At 45.2% G+C, this 20290-nt stretch overlaps 1 protein-coding gene across 1 annotated transcript in view; it reads left to right on the plus strand.

Annotated features, from left to right (window-relative positions):
- The window catches only part of TAPT1 (transmembrane anterior posterior transformation 1), a 52546-nt gene extending 39169 nt beyond the window's left edge, over positions 1-13377 (plus strand). The window contains exons 9-14 of the mRNA XM_087828183.1: positions 1419-1528; positions 2688-2747; positions 3612-3680; positions 6641-6717; positions 9390-9550; positions 11194-13377. Coding sequence (XP_087684309.1) covers positions 1419-1528; positions 2688-2747; positions 3612-3680; positions 6641-6717; positions 9390-9550; positions 11194-11408 — 692 coding nt within the window. The 3' untranslated portion in view covers positions 11409-13377. The remainder of the gene's footprint in view (positions 1-1418; positions 1529-2687; positions 2748-3611; positions 3681-6640; positions 6718-9389; positions 9551-11193) is intronic.
- The last annotated feature ends 6913 nt before the right edge of the window (positions 13378-20290 follow it).

Raw genomic sequence — 20290 nt, forward strand, 5'->3', positions numbered from 1 at the left:
TTTTCACTGTAGTGTACCTTGGTTATCTAAATGCAGTCAGGCAGTCAGGCTTTTACATTTTAGGGGTTCACTAGAACTTTTTGCTCTTTCCTAACATTTGTCTTTTACTTACTGCCTATTAATTAGCATCTTGAATAATGATAAATTAGAGAAATGTAATCTAAAGCAATAAAGTGTTACTTACACATCTCTGAATTGAGGCTTGCAGGTTGTCAGAATTCCATGAATTTTTGCCATCCATGCAGTTGGCAGATGTTCACTGCATGTCTGCTGCATGGCATGTGTGGAAAGTGGTAACATATGTTAGGACTCACAGGCCTACAGAGGAAGTAGACAGGTAGTTACTGCACAGTCTGGTAATGCTGCAGTGAGCTCAATGGGAAATGATCCACGTGCTTAAGTATCTCAAGTAATTTGGAGTTTTCTAATGTCTGTCATTTTGTACAACTTTGTTCTTAAAGAAATGAGATCATGTTTTGCATTTTATTTATTACCTGCATGCCATGCATGTTATAGGCATTTAGTAACTTTTTGTTAATTTATTTTGATTCATTGCTAGTTTTCAAGGACCTGTGAAAAATCAGAAACAGATATAAAATGAGATCTGTGATCCTGGAGATATATCTTGAGAAGTTATTTTCTTGTAGAAGCCATAAAATCAGGTCCTCCTGTTCCCTCAAAGTCAGCGTGATGTCAGGCTCACTAAATCTGCCTTGCACTGCCTGTCAGCATGTGTGGCCCCAGCTCTATGGTCTCCACTCCACCCTCCAGGTGCCCAGGTCCTGAATCGCTACAGGCCCTTGTCAGCATCTCTAACTTTCTTTTTGCCCGGGCCCATTCTTATATTCTTCTTCAAGGTCTTAGGAGTTTATCTGCATTTTTTATCAGGTGCTTGGTACTAAATTGACAATTTAATAAATGTAAATGTGGGCAAACTGGACAAGTTAGATCTGTATAACTGAAGTGAATTAATGAGTTATATCTTTAAGTCGTAATGACCAAAGAGGGGAAATTTTTCAGTTGACTTCAGCACATCCCTGCTCACTATTTATTGTCCCACTGAGGCAGCTCTGGAATTAAAGGACTTTATAATGAACCTGCTTAATTAATTGCCCACTAGTGGTCCCATGCTGGCTCCAGGAAGGGAGCCTGAGGCTCTGCTCATGCCGTGTCCTCTCTCAAATTGTGCTTGACACAGAGAAAGTGTAGAATAAGTATCTGTAAATGAACTGTCCTTCAACTTGATAATATATGGCTCCTTTGATAGTTTATTGAATGCTAGTTCTCTCTCTATTATCATTTGTTGAACACATTATAGTTTTGCCCTGTGAATTTCTGACTTCTGTGGTAGCCTTTGGTATTATAGATTCTATTTATAATAAGTAATTTAATTGTCTCTTTTTTCCTATACTTTATAGATCATCTCTGGGTGTTATTTCCAGATGTCTGTATGGTGATTGCGTCAGAAATTGCTGTGGATATTGTAAAACATGCCTTCATCACCAAGTTCAACGACATTACTGCAGATGTATGTATTTTCATAAGCAGTTAGTTTAGTGTTTGACACTGACTTCCACAAAGTTGTAAAATAACAAGTTTAGGTTTGTTGCATTTGTGAAGATAACAGAAGAGCACTACTACTTTAAAGTTAGAATTATAATTTTAAATTTCTAAAAATTTAAACTGCACAACTAAAATTATAATATTTCAGTATTAAACAATTCTGGTTCCACACTTTGGAGGTATAAAGTGACTAGTAGTTGAGGTAAGAGTGTCACTAACTCAAAATCATTATAAACTTAATACTGTCATCATCTGTTAAACTTTTAAAAATCACTGTTTTTATTTAAAACATTAGGCTTTCAGAACTCAATATTATCTTGCTTAGCATCTATTTTCTAAGAAGGCATCATTATTATTAGATAGAGAGGAATAACTTCTAAGCTGTTTATTTAATTTAAAATTTCCAGCCTCGCCAGTGTGGCTCAGTGGTAGAGTGTCAGACTATGAACCAGGAGATTACAGTTCGACTCCTGGTCAGGGCATGCAGGAGGCAGCTCCTCTCTCATCATTGATGTTTCTGTCTCTTTCTCCCTCTCCATTCCTGTCTCTGAAATCAATAAAAATAAATTTAAAAAAATAAAAGTTTTCCGAATTATTATATATATTACACTACTTAAAATAGCCACTATTCCACAAACTCTTAAACTCTCAGGACTATAATCATTGAGTATTTATCTGTGCCTCCCCCCTTTTTTAATCCTTACTGGAGAATATGTTTTGTCATTGATTTTAGAAAGGAAGAGGGGGAGAGAGAGACAAACATCGGTGTGAGAGAGAAACACTGATCGGCCTCCTCCCATGTACAACCCAAGCAGGGACTGAGCCTACCGCCTTTCAGTGTGTGGGATGATGCTCCAGCTGACTCAGCCGCCTGGCCAGGGCTAGTGTTTATCACCCTTTGAGGGGAAACCTTTAAAAGGCTTGTGAACATAACAGTTGGGGGAATTGCAGCTGTTTAACTCTAGTTGTGGGAAAACAAATAGAGAAACACTAGCCAGGTGTCTGCTTGGCTATTAAGACCTTTTTTCTGGTTAATTATTCAACATATTAATCTACAGAGTATATCTTTCCACATTATATACTTGCACTATATTACTTAATACTGCATTCTTATTTGTCTTTAGGTCTACAGTGAATATAGGGCCAGCCTTGCTTTTGACCTTGTTAGCAGTCGACAGAAAAATGTGAGTATTAAATCAAAGACAGAATCTGAAATTAACTGATGGTGGTTTAATTTAGCATGAAATATTGGTTAAGGGAAAGCTACATCAACTTAAACTTCTTACATATTCCTGTTCTTGACACTAAATTTTTACAAATTAATAAAAATAATATAACACAAATAGGGTATGATTTTTGTAGCTTTGTAACAGTTACCAACTTTGTATTTATTTAAATTTTAACGTTATAATTTAATTTGGTATATATGAAATGTTATAATTTCAATTTTGATATACAAATATTAAGAGATATTTTACACTTTTTTTAATACAAAATTTTTGAAATCCAGAATGTGTTTTACACATACAGCACATGTCAATTTGAAACAGTGCAGTATTTTTGGTTTTTTTTTTTAATATATCTATTGATTTCAGAGAGGAAGGGAGAGGGAAAGAGAAACATCAATGATGATCATTGATCGGCTGCCTCCTGCACGCCCCCCACTGGGGATCAAGCCTGCAACCTGGGCATGTGCCCTCACCAGGAATCGAACCGTGATCTCCTGGGTCGTAGGTCGATGCTCAACCCCTGAGCCTAACCTGCCAGGCAATAGAACAGTTTTAGATTAAGATATTAACACCCAGTAAACACATCAACTTAAAGCAGAACTTTTTTTTTTTTTGCTTTTGAGGTAAAATTTAGATAACTTTGTATTTAAAACTTGTTATGAACATTTAGATTTCCACATCATGTTGCTAAATTACATGATAGGTGTCAGGTGCTTTTCTTCCTTAGCACCTCGCCTGCATAGGGAACGTACCGGTGATGAGTGGGGAGCGCTCTGTACGCGTGGTTTAAATCCATGAGCCTTTCTCCCCTCTGTCCAGGCATACACTGATTACAGCGACTCGGTGGCACGGAGGATGGGCTTCATTCCTCTTCCACTGGCTGTTTTAGTAAGTCCGTACTTTCTTCTTTTTTTAAATGATGCAGTGCCCATTGTGATAGAATGTTAGTAAATGGATTATCAATAACTTTATTTCAAAGGGACTTGATATGGAAGTGGAAGGTAAATGACTTGGGCGGAAATTTTGTTAGGCGTTTGGGATTTGAGCCATCCGGTAGATAAGCGATACCAGGAACTGTTTTCACGTAATGGCCTTTCTAGCAATGAGAAAGCTCGTTTTGCTTATTCATCTGGCAAAGTTTCTTTTGGGCGTGGGCAGTATAGCACATGCTGGTAGAAATGTAAGTTGGTCTAGCATTTTTAAGGGGCAGCTTGACAGTTTGATGGAGTAATTCCAGTCCTAGAGTTTATTCTAAGGAAATAGCTCCAAAAGGCACATGATGACTTACAAACAAGGTTATACATTACAGGGGCATTTATACAAAAAGCTTGGAAACAAATGAAATAGGTTAAATTATGATAGACTCAAATGAAGAAATAGTCTCTATTCATTTTCCAAAGTTTTTACAATAAAAATTTCTAGTCCTATATTCAGAAATTATATATATTTTTAAGTAATAGCACTGAAATTTACTAAATCCACTAAAGTCATCAAGTTTATGTCTTAATGAGTTGCTCAGAATGGCCTTGTAAATAGTGGCTGTCCACGTCAGGCTCTAATGATGTTCCTTATGAAGGTTGGCTGGCTGCACTTGTACTTGGTTATATTCCTTACTGGCTACCTGTTCTCACATCAGAACAGATGCAGCCATCTTTTTGCCGGAGGTCATCTGGAGTTCTTAATGCGGCCTTCAGAATCACTGAGAGGTGAAGAAGCTGTAGGTTGTATCAGCTGAATTTTAGACCAACTGGCCTGACTTTTTTTGAGGATTGATGGTCAATAGATTTAATGTTATTTAAATTTCAGTGCAGCCCTCCAGATAACCACATCATAACAGAGGCAATATTTACTTCTAAATATTATCTTAGGTCCTAAAATGAATTCATATCCAAAAAAAGTAAAGAAAATTATGTATTAAGGTCTCATGGAAATGAGGCTTAGGACATATGTACCTTAAAGTTACCTAATAATATACTAGATTAAAATTAAGTCATTTAAGCCTTTAATGTGATCATTGGCAAACCTTTTCTATAAACAAATAAAGTCCTGGAGCCACATTAGTTTCCATCACAGCTGTTTTTGCAGCAGGCCATTTCCCCATTAGAGACACTGATGGGGATTCTGTATCTGTTTTCTCATAGCAAAACTTACTGAACACAGGACAATCCATCCCCTTTATTTCCTCCCAATCGTTCTTTTATTGGCAGCATTTAAAAAGTAATTGTTTAAAATGCATCTTATGATGTTTATTTAATATTGTTTAAAATGTACCTTATGGTGTTTACTTAAGACACCCTAATAAGCTCTTTTATTAGCTGATAACATTACTAGATAAGGTGAATTATTTTCCCTGACTTTCCTTTTTTTTTTTATCTTTATTGATTTCAGAGAGGGGAAAGGAGAGGGGGGGAGAGAGAGAAATGTCAATGACGAGAGAGTCATTGATCCACTGCCTCCTGCACGCCCCCGACTGGGGATGGAGCCCGCAACCCGGGCATGTGCCCTGACCAGGAATCAAACCCTGATCACCTGGATCCTAGGTCGATGCTCAACCGCTGAACCACCCCTGGCCAGGCTCCGTTTCCATATAACAGTCCCCCTAGACTCTGATACAGTTTCCCCACTATCTGGACATATAGAGCATTTCTATCAAACCTCTCATAAGCCAGAATGGCGTAGGTCATAGAAGCAGTGGATGTTAATTTATATGTCTTTATTTTGTTTATCACAATCAAAATGTTTAATTCCTTCCAGTTTTACACTTAAGTTAAACACCCTTCGAGCTCTCTTAGGCTTTTCTGCTATCTAAGGACACATGTTGCTAACAGATACACAAAATAAATGGAGATAAAGCCCAGATGCTCCCAGACACAGCCTGCAGCTGTGGTAGCCTGATGCCGAGACTCCAAGTATGGGTCCCTGGGAAGGAACTTGGCAGGGCCACTCTTGCTGCTTGGGCTGTGAGCTGCATCCATATCAGCTTCCTGCAAATCAAACGCTGGACACTATTTTTGCTTTTTATAGCAAAAGTGAAAATCACCTCTGGATTTCTTTTGGTTAGCGAAAACAGGTACCAGTGCAGGTCTTTTGTAAAAGAGCGGTATAAAGTGACCTTTCAAAAGCGGAGATACCTGTGTATGGGCACATTGTTAAGCCAAAGCTATAGTATGTAAGTATTTTCCAGGACAGATCCCACCACATTTACTCAGCAGGCTTCCCAGGGTAAAGACTCTATTGCTATATTTCTGTGAGATAAAAAAAAACAGGTGTTTAACCATAACTATCCAAGAGAGGCAGAGAATTTCAATCTTTACGTAATTGATTTTGTAATAGTATTAGTTTTTTTAAGCACTACAAATCTCTTAAGGCCCCCTATTCTCTCTGATCCCTGAGAGTCATTGGGTTTCTTAAAAAGAGCCAAAGAACAGAGGACAAAAGGCAGGAAAACTGGAAATGCCCACTCAGTGGTTCCAGCCCTGCAGGGACACATGCAGCATGATGGGTCCGTTCGTATTTTCCAGAATAAGTTGCCATTTTAAAAATCAGTGTATTTGCATCTCTATTGGGGCCCAGCAGATGTGTCATTTATGAACTAGGCACAGTGTCTGAACAGTTAGCCTTAGCCACGGGCATCCTGGATTTGCCTGAACCACCCAAATCTTCCCCAAAGGTTTCACAGCTGCCAGTTTATTATGAATGGCCTAGAACTGCCTGCTTGATTTAGACATGCCACAGGTGTGTGCCAAGTGTTAAATCAGCATGGGTGGCTCTTTATTAAATATGAACTAATAACTCTGGTTGTGTGTTTTGTTTATGTGTTTTTGTTGTTTTGGTCTGTTTCTGGCTAGCTCATCAGAGTTGTAACAAGCTCAATTAAAGTGCAAGGAATCCTGTCTTATGCCTGTGTCATACTCTTCTATTTTGGGTAAGATGAACTATTCTTGAATATGTTTTTGGTTGTATAGTAAAGTATAAGTGCAAGATGTAATCAAGTCCTACTGCACCCATTCTAACTGTCCCGGGGCTCCCATAACAGCCTGTGCCTCCAAATGTGTTTGTGACTCAGTTAAGATTTAGCTCAATTAAATCGCTGCTATTTGCAGGTAGTATTAATAGCACTTTAGATTTTATTTTAATCTTTAGTGAAATCATGTACTTAAAGCTCTTTTTGCTTAGGAGTTAAGGTTTACCATATTTTCTTTTATAAAATAAAGTCCACCATTGCATTCAGACATTTCTCTATGTGCAAAAACCTCTTTGAATTTCTCCTTCACCCCAGCAAGTCCCAGGAATCTCCATTCAGTGAAAACAAGTCAGCACTCAGCTCACCTCCTGACATCAAATGCTGTGCTTTCCCCACCCTACGTTCAGCCTCTTGCCCTGCAGACTGTTCTCACTGAGCTAAGGGGGAAGCTTGTGGCCCTGCCCTCACGGGTCCTCTGCTTAGCCCCCCTCAGCGAGTGAGCAGGGCTCACAGCTACTCCCAGTGCTGGTCTAGGGACCAACCGCGAAAAACACAAGTACCTGCCTTGGTGTCACTGAAGTTCCAGTGGGAAAGTAGGCAACAACCAGAAAGGCAAATTACTATAAAGTGACAGTTGGTTGCAAGTGTCAAGAAGAAAACCATGGTCGGGTTGAGTCGGGATGGAGAGTGACAGAGGTGGCTGCCCTGGGGAGAGCGGCAGGGGAGGCTGCTACTTCAGTGCAGGCGGATGGAGTGAGGGGAAGGCCATGCAGATGCCTGGGAAGATCAGGCTCAGAGAGGACACAGGACAGGCTTGATGCGAAAGACCAGCTGGAGCACAGCAGCTGGAAGCACATTGGAGAGGACTGGGCATCCCTGGGAGGGGCTTCAGTTTGTGGGAGGGAGAGCCCCTGGAAGGTTCTGAGCAGGAGAAAGCAAGTTCCCCTTGGCTTCTTGCCAGAGCCACTGGCTGCTGTGCAGAGAAGCAAAGTCAGGCTGGGTCGGGGCAGGTGACTGGCTGGAATTGGAGGGGTAAGAATTTGTCAGCTGGAGGTGTATTTTGAAAGTGGAGCTGGACCGGACTTGGGGATGACCGGCTGGATGTGTGGCATGAGGAAATGAAAAGAAGCAAGTGTAATTACAGTTTGGAGCCCAAGCAGTCAGGGCAGTAGAATGGCCATCAGCTGTGACGGGGAAGCCTGTGGCATATGTGGGTTTGTTTTGTTTTGATTTTTGGAGGATAGAGCTGGCATCCATAGTTCTTAGATCTCGCAAGTTTGGAATCCTATTAGACATCCTATTAGTCGAAGAAGGTATGAGTGAGGATTACTGAGCTCAGTGGGGCTGGGAGTGAATTGGGTCATATTCCCAATATATGCCTCAGAGGACCGGCTGGCTGTGGAGCCGTGTGAGGCCCGCAGAGCTGCGGTGTGAGCTTTCTCGCCTGGTGTCGAGGCCGCAGGGACCTGCCGGGCCCCTCCTCGCGCTCCCCCCCACTGACCTGTAGTCTCCTGTTATCGCCGGGGTTTCGTCTCAGGTGTAAGACACAGCAGCCACTTCCTCACTCCCTGCAGGCAGCAGTGAGGCCCTTGGTGCTGTCATGTAAGGCCCCGAATGTGAGGAGGTTCCAACGCAAAGAGTTGTTTCAGAATTTTTGCCAGATTTGTATCAAACACCTGAAAATGTTATATACCTTTGATCTAGAAGTCCAACTTCTGTAATTATAGCTATCTAGGAATTTACTTTAAGGAAATACAGATTTAACATAAGTTTTCTTAATCAGAAACTTTTTAATAGAAGAAAAATACTTAAAATATTCTAAATACCTGGAAACTGAGGGCCTTGAGGGACTTTGTTATATGACAACCCATATCGCGCAATATTATAAGTCCATTAGAATAGTGCCCCCGAGGAAAAAACATTCATCACGTATTGTTTACGTAAAACAACAGTGATAATAACGAAATACGAAGATCGGCTGGCATTTCTGTGTGCCTGGCACTGCTCTGTGCACCTTACCAAAGTTACCTCCTCTGGATGGACGGGTAAGAAGCTCAGGGCCACGCAGCTCCTAGGCAGTGGAGTCAGGTATGAACTCAAACACATGGCCCCGAGTCTGTGCTCTGACTCCAGACTCAGCCCCTCCTGCCTGGTAACCCCCTCCTGAACAGGGAAAAGGTACAATCGATGGATATGTATAGCAGCAGGGCTAAGAGGTGATGCAGCAGATGGCACAGGGGTTAACGCTGGAGTGTGCAGTTATAAGTTATTTTATATATCTACTTTTTGCCCATCTGCATTTACTAATTGTATTTGTTTTGTAATAAGAGAAAAAAACGTTAACTAATTTGGAAGGTAAAACTTCTAAGAGATACAAGAAGAAAATAAATGTGAGTTAGAATGTATAACTTTTAAATGATATTTCTTCTTACACTGAGAAGTAGGAATTTATCATACATCCCCCGTGATAAGGAAACATCAGGAAACTCGCGCTTGGGTTGGGCCCTCAGTGTGGGAGGGTCTCAGACTCAGGCCCTCTTACCCCTGGGCCCCCTGTTCACCTGGTGGTGGGTGGCGTTCGCCGTGATTGAGATGAATTCCAACAGTGGTCATTCGTCTCTTTCTGCATTTAGGTTGATATCCCTGAAAGTACTGAATAGCATTGTGCTATTGGGAAAATCATGCCAATATGTGAAGGAAGCCAGAATGGAAGAGAAGCTGTTTAACCCTCCTCCCACCAGCACTCCCAGCAAACCGTCCAGTAAATCACAGAGCAAATGCAAACCCTCCCAAGGTAGGTCAGGTTCTTCCTGAGCTTCTCTGCATTTCCTGAAGTTCTTTGTTTGCACTCTCCCTGGTAAAAAAAATCACTGCTCCATCAGCATTTAGCAATGTTTTCAAGATCTGACTTCACTTTGCTTAGTTGTTACTGTTAATGTTTCTGTTTAGACCTCATCACAGATGCACCCCATGCAGTGCTCTGAGTTTTTATATTTCTTGGTGGTTCTGTAGATGGTCAGTGAGCCCCTGTTACACGGGGATCCGCTGTGGGAGGAAAAGGCAGAGCTTATTCTAGGTTGTCAGGGAGAGGGAAGGAAAGGAAGCCAGTGAATGAGCCCTCTGTGAGGTGGTAGTGAGTAGGTGCTGCAGAGAAAACTAAAGCAGGGACAGGGAAAGCGGACACTGCCCCAGCCATGAGGGGACACACCTTCCCGGAGGGGCAATGGGGTCAGCCGACATTTTAAAAGATTCTCAAACGTGACAAATAGAGTGAAGGAGGGCAAGCCCAGAGGCCGGGGCTGGGAGCCCTCCTGGCTCTGCAGAGGTTGGTATGAGGGGAGGACTGACGAGATCCTGGAAGGATCTGAAAGCACAGGATTTGCTGATGAGGCTGTGCAGTGTGAGGAGGAGAGGAAGCGAGGGTGACTGCAGGGTGTCTGGCCTGGAAGGTTGGGAGGAAGAACTGGGACTTAATTTTTGTCATTAGATGCCAGTTCTCTGTCCACATGGATACTACATTCATAAGACTTTAAGTTTAATTGGTTTATTTTAAATGAATGGAGCCACTGTGTGCCTGGATGATACAGAGGTAAACACATCATGATTTCAGGGCCTCACAGACTGGCAGGAACCACACAGTGGATAATCCAGTAAGGAAGTGAGGTTATAGATAAGCGTGAGGGGACAGAGAGGGTCCGTTCCTGGGGGTGGTTATGCCCCAACTAAATCTCGATGGGTGAGAAGAAATAAGCTAGACGAAGATGGGTGGTGAGGGCACTTCAGGAAAGGGGTGAATCCTGGAGGCCTAAGGAAGCTTCCAGAGAGTAGCATTTTCTCAGACAGGAGAGAGAGATGAGACTGGAGCTGGGCCAGAGCCCGGTCTGAAGGGAGGGCCATGTTCACCGTGTGTGCCTTACAGGGAGCTCATATAAAGTGAAATAAAAAGTTGAAATAATTTTTTCATTATAAAGAACACATAAATACTGTTAGTAACATGGGATTGCATGTGCTTCACCTAACTGGATAATTCATGGTGGGTCGTAAGCGTCCTGTCATGCTGGGCTCCTCCAGCTCATTAAAAAATTAATCTTGCCTTAAAGAGCCTCCACACTAATGGGGGGATGGGCCCTTAGGCACAGGTCGCAGGTCAAGGCCACCAGACCCAGGGCCGTGTATAAGAAGGGAATTTCGGATGAGCTGTCTGAGTGTGTGTAGAGGTCGGGGGCTCAGGAGAGCACAGGCCAGACAGCACTCAGGGAAGTGTTGCGAGGCAGGCAGGCGGCTCAGGCCCATTCGGGGATGAAGAATGGCCCCAGCTCTCAGGACAGCTCGGTGTTCGTCGTGCGTGTACTTTTCAGTACCACGATATTGGTTAGCTCATCTTTAGTATAAGTTGGGAGGAATCCTTTTCTAACTCAAGAACTTGTTTTTCTGCAGAAGAAAACCTGTCCGCCTCAGTCACCACCCAGCCCAGCCACCAAAAGGAAAATGTCCCACCACTACTGGTGACCAGCAACTCCGACCAGTTTCTGACAACTCCGGACGGTGAGAAGGACACAGCTCAGGAGAACTCGGAACTGAAGCACAGGTCCGCGAAGAAGGACTTGCTGGACATAGACCGGTTCACAATTTGCGGAAACCGGATTGACTGAGTTCTGCGGCTCCGTGTGCTGGGCGCCGGGTCCCGGGGCCGCCAGGCTGCGCTACTGGGCGGACAGTTGCAAAAGCGGCACTTAAGTATTTATTTAAAAACTTAAATTATTAACGGAAAGCAAATCTTAGTATCTTCCAGCAATGTGGTCTGGTTGAAGGTCAGGTCACGGAACAGCAGCGACCTCCAGCCTTGACTGCTTGGGGGCTCCTCCTGCCCCGAGAAGCAGTGGTCAATTCCAGTCCAACGGAAACAGCCTCAAAACCACTCTGCTCTGTCCGTCTGTGCTTCCAGAACATCGGACCTGGCCGGGGGTCTCTGCGGCGTGAGGACATCCACCTGGGAACCCGAAGCTTTCTCCGTGACTTGGCCTGCCTTGTCTCACACTAGTTTCACAAGCAGTTTGAAACTCGACTTCATCTGCCAAAGCGTTTTAGGAAGATAATTGAACTTAAGGCAAGATAATTCTCACCACAGAATAATCCTCGGAGATGTACCTGAATGCATCAGAAAGAAAGGCCACCTTAAATAAGACGTGATGAATAGTAGCATTTTATAGGAAAAAAAAGCCCTAAGCCCGTTTGTCTATTTAAAATATACTCATTAATGAAGGTCATGCATCACTGAGAAAATGTGTTATAATTTTTCAGTTTACTCTTTAAAGGAAAGTGGGAGCCGTGTGTTGTTTGATTGCTGTGGATGAAATAGAAATTACCTCACGAAGAGGTGCTTTTATACTGAAAAAGCAGAACGGTGGTAACTTTAATGCATAGTTAACTGGTGTCACTTTAAAACTAATTGCTCCATCAACCGTTACAGTTAAAAGGATTTAGTATTGAATAGTCTGAAGAACTGTACAAAATTCAAAGGTGTCCACCAGAACTGAGTTTTTAAGTAACAGTTTTAAAGTACATGAGTGGGTTTGAGCAGCATCGACTTGCTCAGGCTTAGAAAGTGCATTAGCCTTTCTGTCTGGCGTGTCCATGGTGTGCACATGCTGGGCACAGGTCTGTGCTCTGTGGGAGTGTCTGTGGGAACATGTGTCGGGTGGGGAGATGGGGCTGTGGGCTGTGCCTGTGCTGCGGGGAGAGCGTGTGTGGGGTGTGTGGGTGGCTGGCTGGGTGTGGGGACGTGTTTGTGTGTGGATGTTGGGAACAGCAACCAAAAGGTGCTTTTTGGTTTTGTTTGGGGTCAGATTCCATTTCTGCTTACATCCTGGATTTGTGGCCTGCACCATAGAACAATCTATTTTCTACCCCCTTTTATCTTGAGAAACCTTCCTGCATCTTTCTGAAGATTTTGCAGCCTCCAGTTTCAGAGCGTCCAGAGGTCACTGTAACTGTTCTTTCCCTTGACGTTCTTGTTTTGAAGTTCGGCTCCTGTGCTGCTATTTGGGGCATAGTATATGCAGGGGTAAATTTGGGGGGATTTGTTTGTTTCCTGGTTGAAACATAAAGCTAGTGAATGCTCTGGCTTTTCATATGACATACAAGTTAATTTTAATGTTTTGCATTAACTAAAGAAATCTGAAGATTAACGTTCACATGGGGTAAAAGGAAAACTGTACAGAGATGCTTTTGTGAGACCATGAAGTACTTAGAGTTAAAAATGAAGACTTTTAATGGCTTTGTGTATGTTTCATTGAAGCCCTGTTTTAGAATTTTTTTTCCCCTCTTCTTTTCTCCACGAAAAGGAACAGTGTCCACGATGAATAGAAATAGCTTGGGGGGAAACTTTGCCAAACAGCCCTGATCAGAGCAAGAATATGATGGGGGAGTATCTTTCAATTCAGCTCGAATTACTCTGTTACTGTGCTGTCAATTCCGCAAAATTTTAATCTCCTTTGCAGAATATATTGGGAGTTCAGAACAATGTTCATGTCTTCTGTCAAAATGGCATCCAGTACTAATTTTATAAGTGCATCTTGTGTGAAACTCAATAAATTCAATTTTGTAATCTTTTTTTAAAAAGGTCACTGAATTTATTTCGATGATGTTTGCTGCTGTTGTTTTGTTGTTGTTGCTGTTACACTTGGTGCGGTGAATTTCCCATTCCGTGTGAAGCTATTTCTAACTTACAGTGACAGGACTGTGTCATGTGAGTGATTCTTGTGGTCTTACTGCTGACAAATGTTTGATTCTTGTCTTTAAAAAAAAAAAAAAGGCTGGGCCTTGATCACAGACCTTTTAATATCTGTCAGCAAGTGAAGGCACTTGCATTTTACAGGTGTTTTGAATGTCATGCAATATTCTTTTCACACCTGGGAGTCAAGTTCAAGACAGTACTTTGGTTTTAAAAATAATCTCAAGCACAACATGGTCAGACTTTCACTGGCTTTCCTTTGGAATTGAAGTATAAACACAGGGTCATTCAGGAGCTTGTCCAGATTTTCTTGGTACTTTTGTATTTTGGGCAGCATGTAGACTTTACACTCTTTGTACACGTCCATGGAAGAACCTTGTTATAAATCCTCAAACATTTTCCTCCCGCTCTCGGGACACACATTCACAAAGTAATTTAAAATTACTACTTTGTGGTATGTCTCAGCTTTATTTATTCTTTCAATGGAGATTTATTAATCACCTATGTATCAGGAACTAGTTTATTATTTTTTTAATGTTTTAATTTATTTTTATTGTTGCAAGTATTACAGATGTCCCCTCCCCCCACCGTTGATCTCCTCCAAACTGCACCCATCCAGGCCTCACCACTCTCTTGTCTGTGTCCATGGGTTATGCATTAAGTTCTTCGGTGAGTCTTTCCCCACCCCCTGTCCCCTGCCTTCCCTCTGAGATTTGTCAGCCTCTCAGGAACTATTTTGAATGCCGTGATCAGCAGTGGATCGAGTCCCTGCTCTCCTGAGGGAGGCAGATAGCAAACTTGCCAGTGAACTAACGTGCCAGAGACACAGCTAATGAATGACTAGGTGATCTGTTGGTTTCAGTTCTGAAATGAATCTAGTTCTTCTTTAAGGTTTTTTTGTAAGTCTGATTTTTTCTTATTGAATTTGCTTAAAATAATTGTAATACAGTTGCAAGTGTTTATCTATAAAGTTCAAAGAAATAAGAAAATGCTTTTACTAAAGACGCTAGTTGTCCAGAGACATAGAGTGGTAGCTGGGCACCAAGCTATTTAGTTAAGGGCTACATCCTGAGTCCGTCCTACTGTTCCGTGCGGCCAAGTGACTGATTCTGACCAAGGGGTAGAAGTGTATATGCCGACCCTGGTCCCCTCCACCTTCTCTCTGCTTCCCACCAGCCGGAACCCAGAGAAGGTGTGCCCTTGGCCAACCATGCAGACAGGTGCTGGGTGCTCACAGCATGCAGGGAAGGAACCTGCGTCCCAGGAAGCCTCTGTGGAGCCTTCCACACAGCTCTGCCTGTAACGAGAGAGCAATAAATGCCTTCATTTCTAAGCCACTGAATGTGGAGGGCCTGTTGGCCCGCACCCATACACCAGGGAATCTGAAAGGGCCTATTTAGAGATCTTCACACAGAAGGAGTGAGGTGTTAGACCCGATTCTCTAAAACGTGCTTATGAAAATACTCGGATTCACATTTACTATCCGTTGTTTTCAGGGAGAAAGATAAAGATTACTATGCCCACTTACTCAGCAGTCAGCCTCCCAGCACCCCGACCATCTCGAACGGAACATCAAGCTTGCCCCTCGGTGACAAAGTCCTCTTTGACCCTATGCTCTACCAGACAGCTCTGCCTTGCCCCTTAACTGCTCAGGGAGGCTGTGTGCACAGTAACAAGGTAGATGAGTGTAGCCTCGCAGCACAGAGAAGTGGAAGCAGAAGGAGCTAATATGTCCAAAGAGCAGCAAAAATGTCATCTGAGGCCAGTTTGAGACAACGGTGCCATGCAGGTGACAGCTGAAAACATCCCTGTGTTCTAGCTCCATGTGACACGCAGCATTCATCAGTGCCCAAAACATCCAGGATGGTTTAGATTGTGTCTAATCCGATTAAGGAGGGATGTGTACAACTGAGAGGGGAAGTTGTTAAAGAAACTGGCGTTCTAGCCTGGCCGGCGTTGCTCAGTGGTGGAGCGTAGACCAGTGAACCTGGAGGTCACGGCTGATTCCCGGTCAGGGCGCACGCCCGGGTGGCAGGAGGCAGCCGGTCAGTGACTCTCATTGATGTTTCTCTCTCGCTCTCCCTTCCTCTCTCTGAAATCCGTAGAAACATTTGAAGGAGAAGAAATTGGCGTCCTAGGGAAGTTGCGGTGCCCCGAGAGTTTACTAATGCTCAGCAGTGCCCGCCAACGGGACTTCGCTGTTCTGAATCAGTAAGAGGAGCCAACACAGCAAGTCGCGTTGGGCACAGTGCAGTGAAGTATTTGAAGCTGATGCCAGAAGTAGTAAAGGAGAAGGGTAGGTATCTGCACGACGTATTTTGCCTCTAACAACTTTCTTTTTGGCCAATGAGGAAACTAAGGGGGGGTCATGAAAATACACTTGGCACCTATTTAAGGTGATAGTTCAAGAAATACCGAAGGCATCCGCTCTTGAAGGGTGAATCACCTGCAGAATGGGTCGTTATTTTTGAAACCAGTTATTTTCAATAGCCATTTCCTCACTTCATTTTAGATACATCTACATAGGAATGCAAATACTGGGGAAAGTCAGAAATAGCTTTCACGTCAGGGTTAACAAGAGAACTGAAAGGCAGTAAAAATGCATCAGTATCTTCTTGGGCTTGATTGAACAAACATAATTGCGCAGTCACTGTGCAAAGCACAGAAATGAATAAGCTGCTCACAAGGTATATCTATCGTCTGGTGGGGGGACCGACAGTCAAACCAGGCGATTCCAGCTCCCTGGGATAAGCACTGCCATGAACACAGGTCCCGATCGTAGCAGAACATCCAATTCACACGGTCCCACCGTGTTCACTGCTAGCATCTGGTGCGTAGCCTTAGCATCTTGTGCGTTTCCTGGCACTTGGAGGCAGCCAGTATTTACTGGATATATAAACACGGGAGCCATTGTGGAACATGTGCACTTGGGCCGCCTTTTAAAAAGAGAAGGAATTAAGTGGGTAAGAAGGGAAAAGAAGAGCAAGCCGGGCGGGCGAAGGAGGAAGAGCCCAGCACAGGGCTTCATCCACTCCCTGGTACGCAGCCGAGTGCCCGGTACATGCCAACCATCAGAGCTTTGTTCAGGGGAATTGCAGAAGGAGGTGGCAGGGGCTGGATCTTGGAGAGCTGGGTTTTTGTTGTTTTTGTAATATGACTTTATTGATTTCAGAGAGAAGGGGGAGAGAGAGATGGAAACATCAATGATGAGAGAGTCATTGATCGGCTGCCTCCTGCACGCCCCCTACTGGGGATGGAGCCCACAACCCGGGCATGTGCCCTGACCAGGAATCGAACCCTATCTCCTGGACCCTAGGTCGGTGCTCAACCGCTGAGCCACGCTAGTCGGGCATGGATCTTGCAGAGCTTCTAACTCCTTACCAAGAATCCTGGACTGGATCCAGTGGGCAGTGGGGGAGCTTAAGTGGAATCTGAAGTTGGGTGGTTGTCACTACCAAATGAGAGAATAAATGGAAAAAACTACTTTGTAAACTATAAAGTGTTACATAGCTTGTTGAAGATCACGCAGGCAGCAGATATCGGAGCAGAAGTGAAACCCCTTCCGTAGCTGGAAAACCTGTGCCCCCCTCTGAGCTGTAGGTGCTCGGGAGAAGAGGGAGAAGCACAGCAAGGAGACCTCTCCGGAGGCAACTGCCGGGATTCCTGCGAGTATGAAGATTCGAGATGTAGGGCCTGGTGACCTTTCGGATATCAGACGTCTAGATGTTCACCCCTCCGGGAAGTGCAAGGGAGGCCAGCTGGTACGGGAGCCAGGACTTGCTCTGTGTGACACAGCAAACTTCAGTCTGGTCATCTGTAAATTGGGCATAATACTTCTCAGGGTTTGGGGAGGAGCAGATAATGCATCTGAACTCAGTTCACAAATGCTGCAGCGCTGTACGAATCTACATTGTGTTGGCCGTCACCACCTGACGCCTCAGAGCCTAGATCAGTGGTCCTCAAGTGTGGTCCCTGGGCCAGCAGCAGCGCACCACCGGGAACCTGTTAGGGATGCAGATTCTTGGCCCCCGCCCAGACCTGTTGAGTCAGAAACTGGGAGTGGGGCCCACCGCCTGTGTTCACGGCCCTCCAGGGGATTTGCATGCGTGTGCAGGTTTGAGAGCCGCTGGCCCAGAGCCATCACTCCAGGATCTGGACCTGAGAATTACGGGGCCATAAACAACTCCCAAGGTAAAGATTGGGGAGACAAAAATAGAAGCTGGGCCAAAGCTCTTCAGCATATGCCTCCATTTTCTTTAAAAATCTTCATTTGACTGGTGTCATTTGCTCAAGGCCAGGCAGCTGGATGGAACAGAGCAGGGTTTAGGAACCAGGGACTTCAAGATGTCCTCAAACCTCAGTGCTCTGCCCCCCCATACCCTCAAGGCTCCCCCACTCCCGCAGTCGTGGAACCTTCCAACTGGTCACGCAGAGACCACAGAGCACGGAGTCAAGGTACCATGTGATGCTCCAAAGCTCTAATCACCAAGGGACGTTGAGGAGAGGGAAGGACACACAGTCCGCTGAGGGGTGCAGTTGAGCATCTGTACCCTTTGCAAGTGGCTCCTTCCTGCTCATGGGCACGTCCTCTGCTGTAGGAGCCAGGGGCAGAGCGGACAAGGCAGGCTCATGTTCCAGTGGAGACAGCATCGAGTGAAGGTGGGAGCCCTGGAGGACTGAGCAGGGCGATGGTGCTGTGGAGAGAACTCACTGCCGGATGTCCTGGAAGGGCGCTCTGCCGTGCATATGTCTTTATGTGCTCCCTCAAGTCCTTGGAAGATGGTGGTCAACAAAGAATTAATGAACAAGCAAACTCTCCATTCTCGGGCAAAGTTGGGCTCCCCTGGACTGAGAGCTGAAAGAAATAAATAAGTGATGACGATGTGACGAGAAAACCTTGTGCTTTCCGGACTGTGTTCTCATCAATTACCGAGGAAATCGGTTTAATGACTCATTTTTCAAAAGAGGAAAACAAGACCTGGGCAGGTTGGATGACCAGCCCTGCACACCTGGCTGGAGATGGAGACAAGACTCACTCAGCGCTCTGGCCCAACTCCCTGCTCTGAGTTTGTCCCACTGTGTCCCCTGAGGAGAGCACCCACCGCCGCTGCAAATTAAATTCCTATGATTTCCTAATTAAACCGACACTGATGAGATCCATCATTTTAACACAGATGACTGCTCTTCATGTAGTCTTTCTCCACTTTGCAAAAGTCCTTTGACTTTTAACTATTTAATTAGGTCACACAACAGCCCCCTGGCTCTTGCCTGACCCGGTTTGAAAAGCTGAGGCTACGGCTCAGCGCAGAAGTAAGACCCTAACCGTGGACTAGAACCTTCTCTCTCTGTGTCCATGCGCTCACTCGGTCTCAACGCACAAAGGCAGCCTCCCAGCCCCTGGGTGTCACCCTGGACTGGGTCATTTTCCCTCTCTGATGTTTTGATCAAAGGACTATAAGCTTTTATTTTTGACTAGCCATTTAGAGCTCACCGAGGGGCTGCTCACCATGTTCAGAGGGCCCTGTGAGGTCGTAACAAGTAATACTAGTGTGTTTCCTGGGGGCTTCTCAGCACGCCTGGGCTCTGCTGAAGGCCTGTAGGTGCTCGGGCCCTTCATGCTGCACATACGATTTTCCCCCCTTTACATCCCTGGTTTAAAAGATTTTTATTGATTTTTTTTTGGGGGGAGAGAGGAAAGGAGAGGGAGAGAGAGAAGCATTAATGTGAGGAAAATATAGATCAGCTGCGTCCCGCACACGCCCTACTGGGGACTGAGTCTGCAACCAGGCACTTGCCTACAGGGAACCGAATCGGCAACCCCGTGGTGCAAGGGAAGTTGGCCAACGGGCCACGTCGGCCAGGGCTGCATGTATATTTTTGAGCTAAGTGCTGTCACTGTCAGCTTTCACAGATAGGACTTCAAGACTTGGGGATGAGCCCGGCTGGCGTGGCTCAGCGGTTGAGTGTTGACCTAGGATCCAGGCGACCCGGGTTCGATTCCCAGTCAGGGCACATGCCCGGGTTGCGGGCTCGATCAATGACTCTCTCATCATTGATGTTTCCATCTCTCTCTCTCCCTCTCCTTTCCTCTCTCTGAAATCAATAAAGATATATTTAAAAAAAGACCGGGATGAGCTGCAAGTTTGAAGGAACACAGTAAGCGGCAGAAGCAGAGTTCAAACCCGGCAGCTGGTTCGGACCCTCCTGGGAACCACTGTGCTGCTCGGACTCTGCCGGCGGCCCTGGAGGAGCCTTTGCCAGCTGGACAAGGATCCTGTCTACAGAGCAGACGGGCCGCAGAACACAGGGTCTTAGGATCGTCCTCCCCTCTGGGCTGCTCCACGCAGCGTGACATCAGCTGGCCCAGCATAGGGCGCCGAGGGGTGCAGGGAAAGGAACCCGCTTCTGCTGATCTGCTTCCTGCCCGAGAGAGGCCTGGGTGCTTGCCACCCGCTGCCTTAGCCCTCCCAGCAAGGAGGACGGCTGATCTCAGGTGCGTCATGTGGCGAGGGGGCCCCCTGCTCCCGCTAAGATCACGCAGCCGGCGGTGGAGAGAACCGAACCTGCTTGGCTGACACCAAAGACCGTGCCTGTGGGGGCCCAGTTCCGCCCGTTATGTTCCCCGACCACAGGAAATGCGTTCGAGGGCTCACCCCGCACCCCCACCCACCCCCACCCCCACCCCCGTCTGCCTCCTGATCGCTCTGCTCTGGGCCTCATATCGCTCTGCTCCTTGCCTGGCAGGCAGCAGAAAACTGCACATATGGGCGATCTCCCGGGTACTTCAGGAAGATGCTGGAA

This window comes from Miniopterus natalensis, chromosome 1 (assembly GCF_054644295.1).
Source record: "Miniopterus natalensis isolate mMinNat1 chromosome 1, mMinNat1.hap1, whole genome shotgun sequence".
NCBI lineage: Eukaryota > Metazoa > Chordata > Mammalia > Chiroptera > Miniopteridae > Miniopterus > Miniopterus natalensis.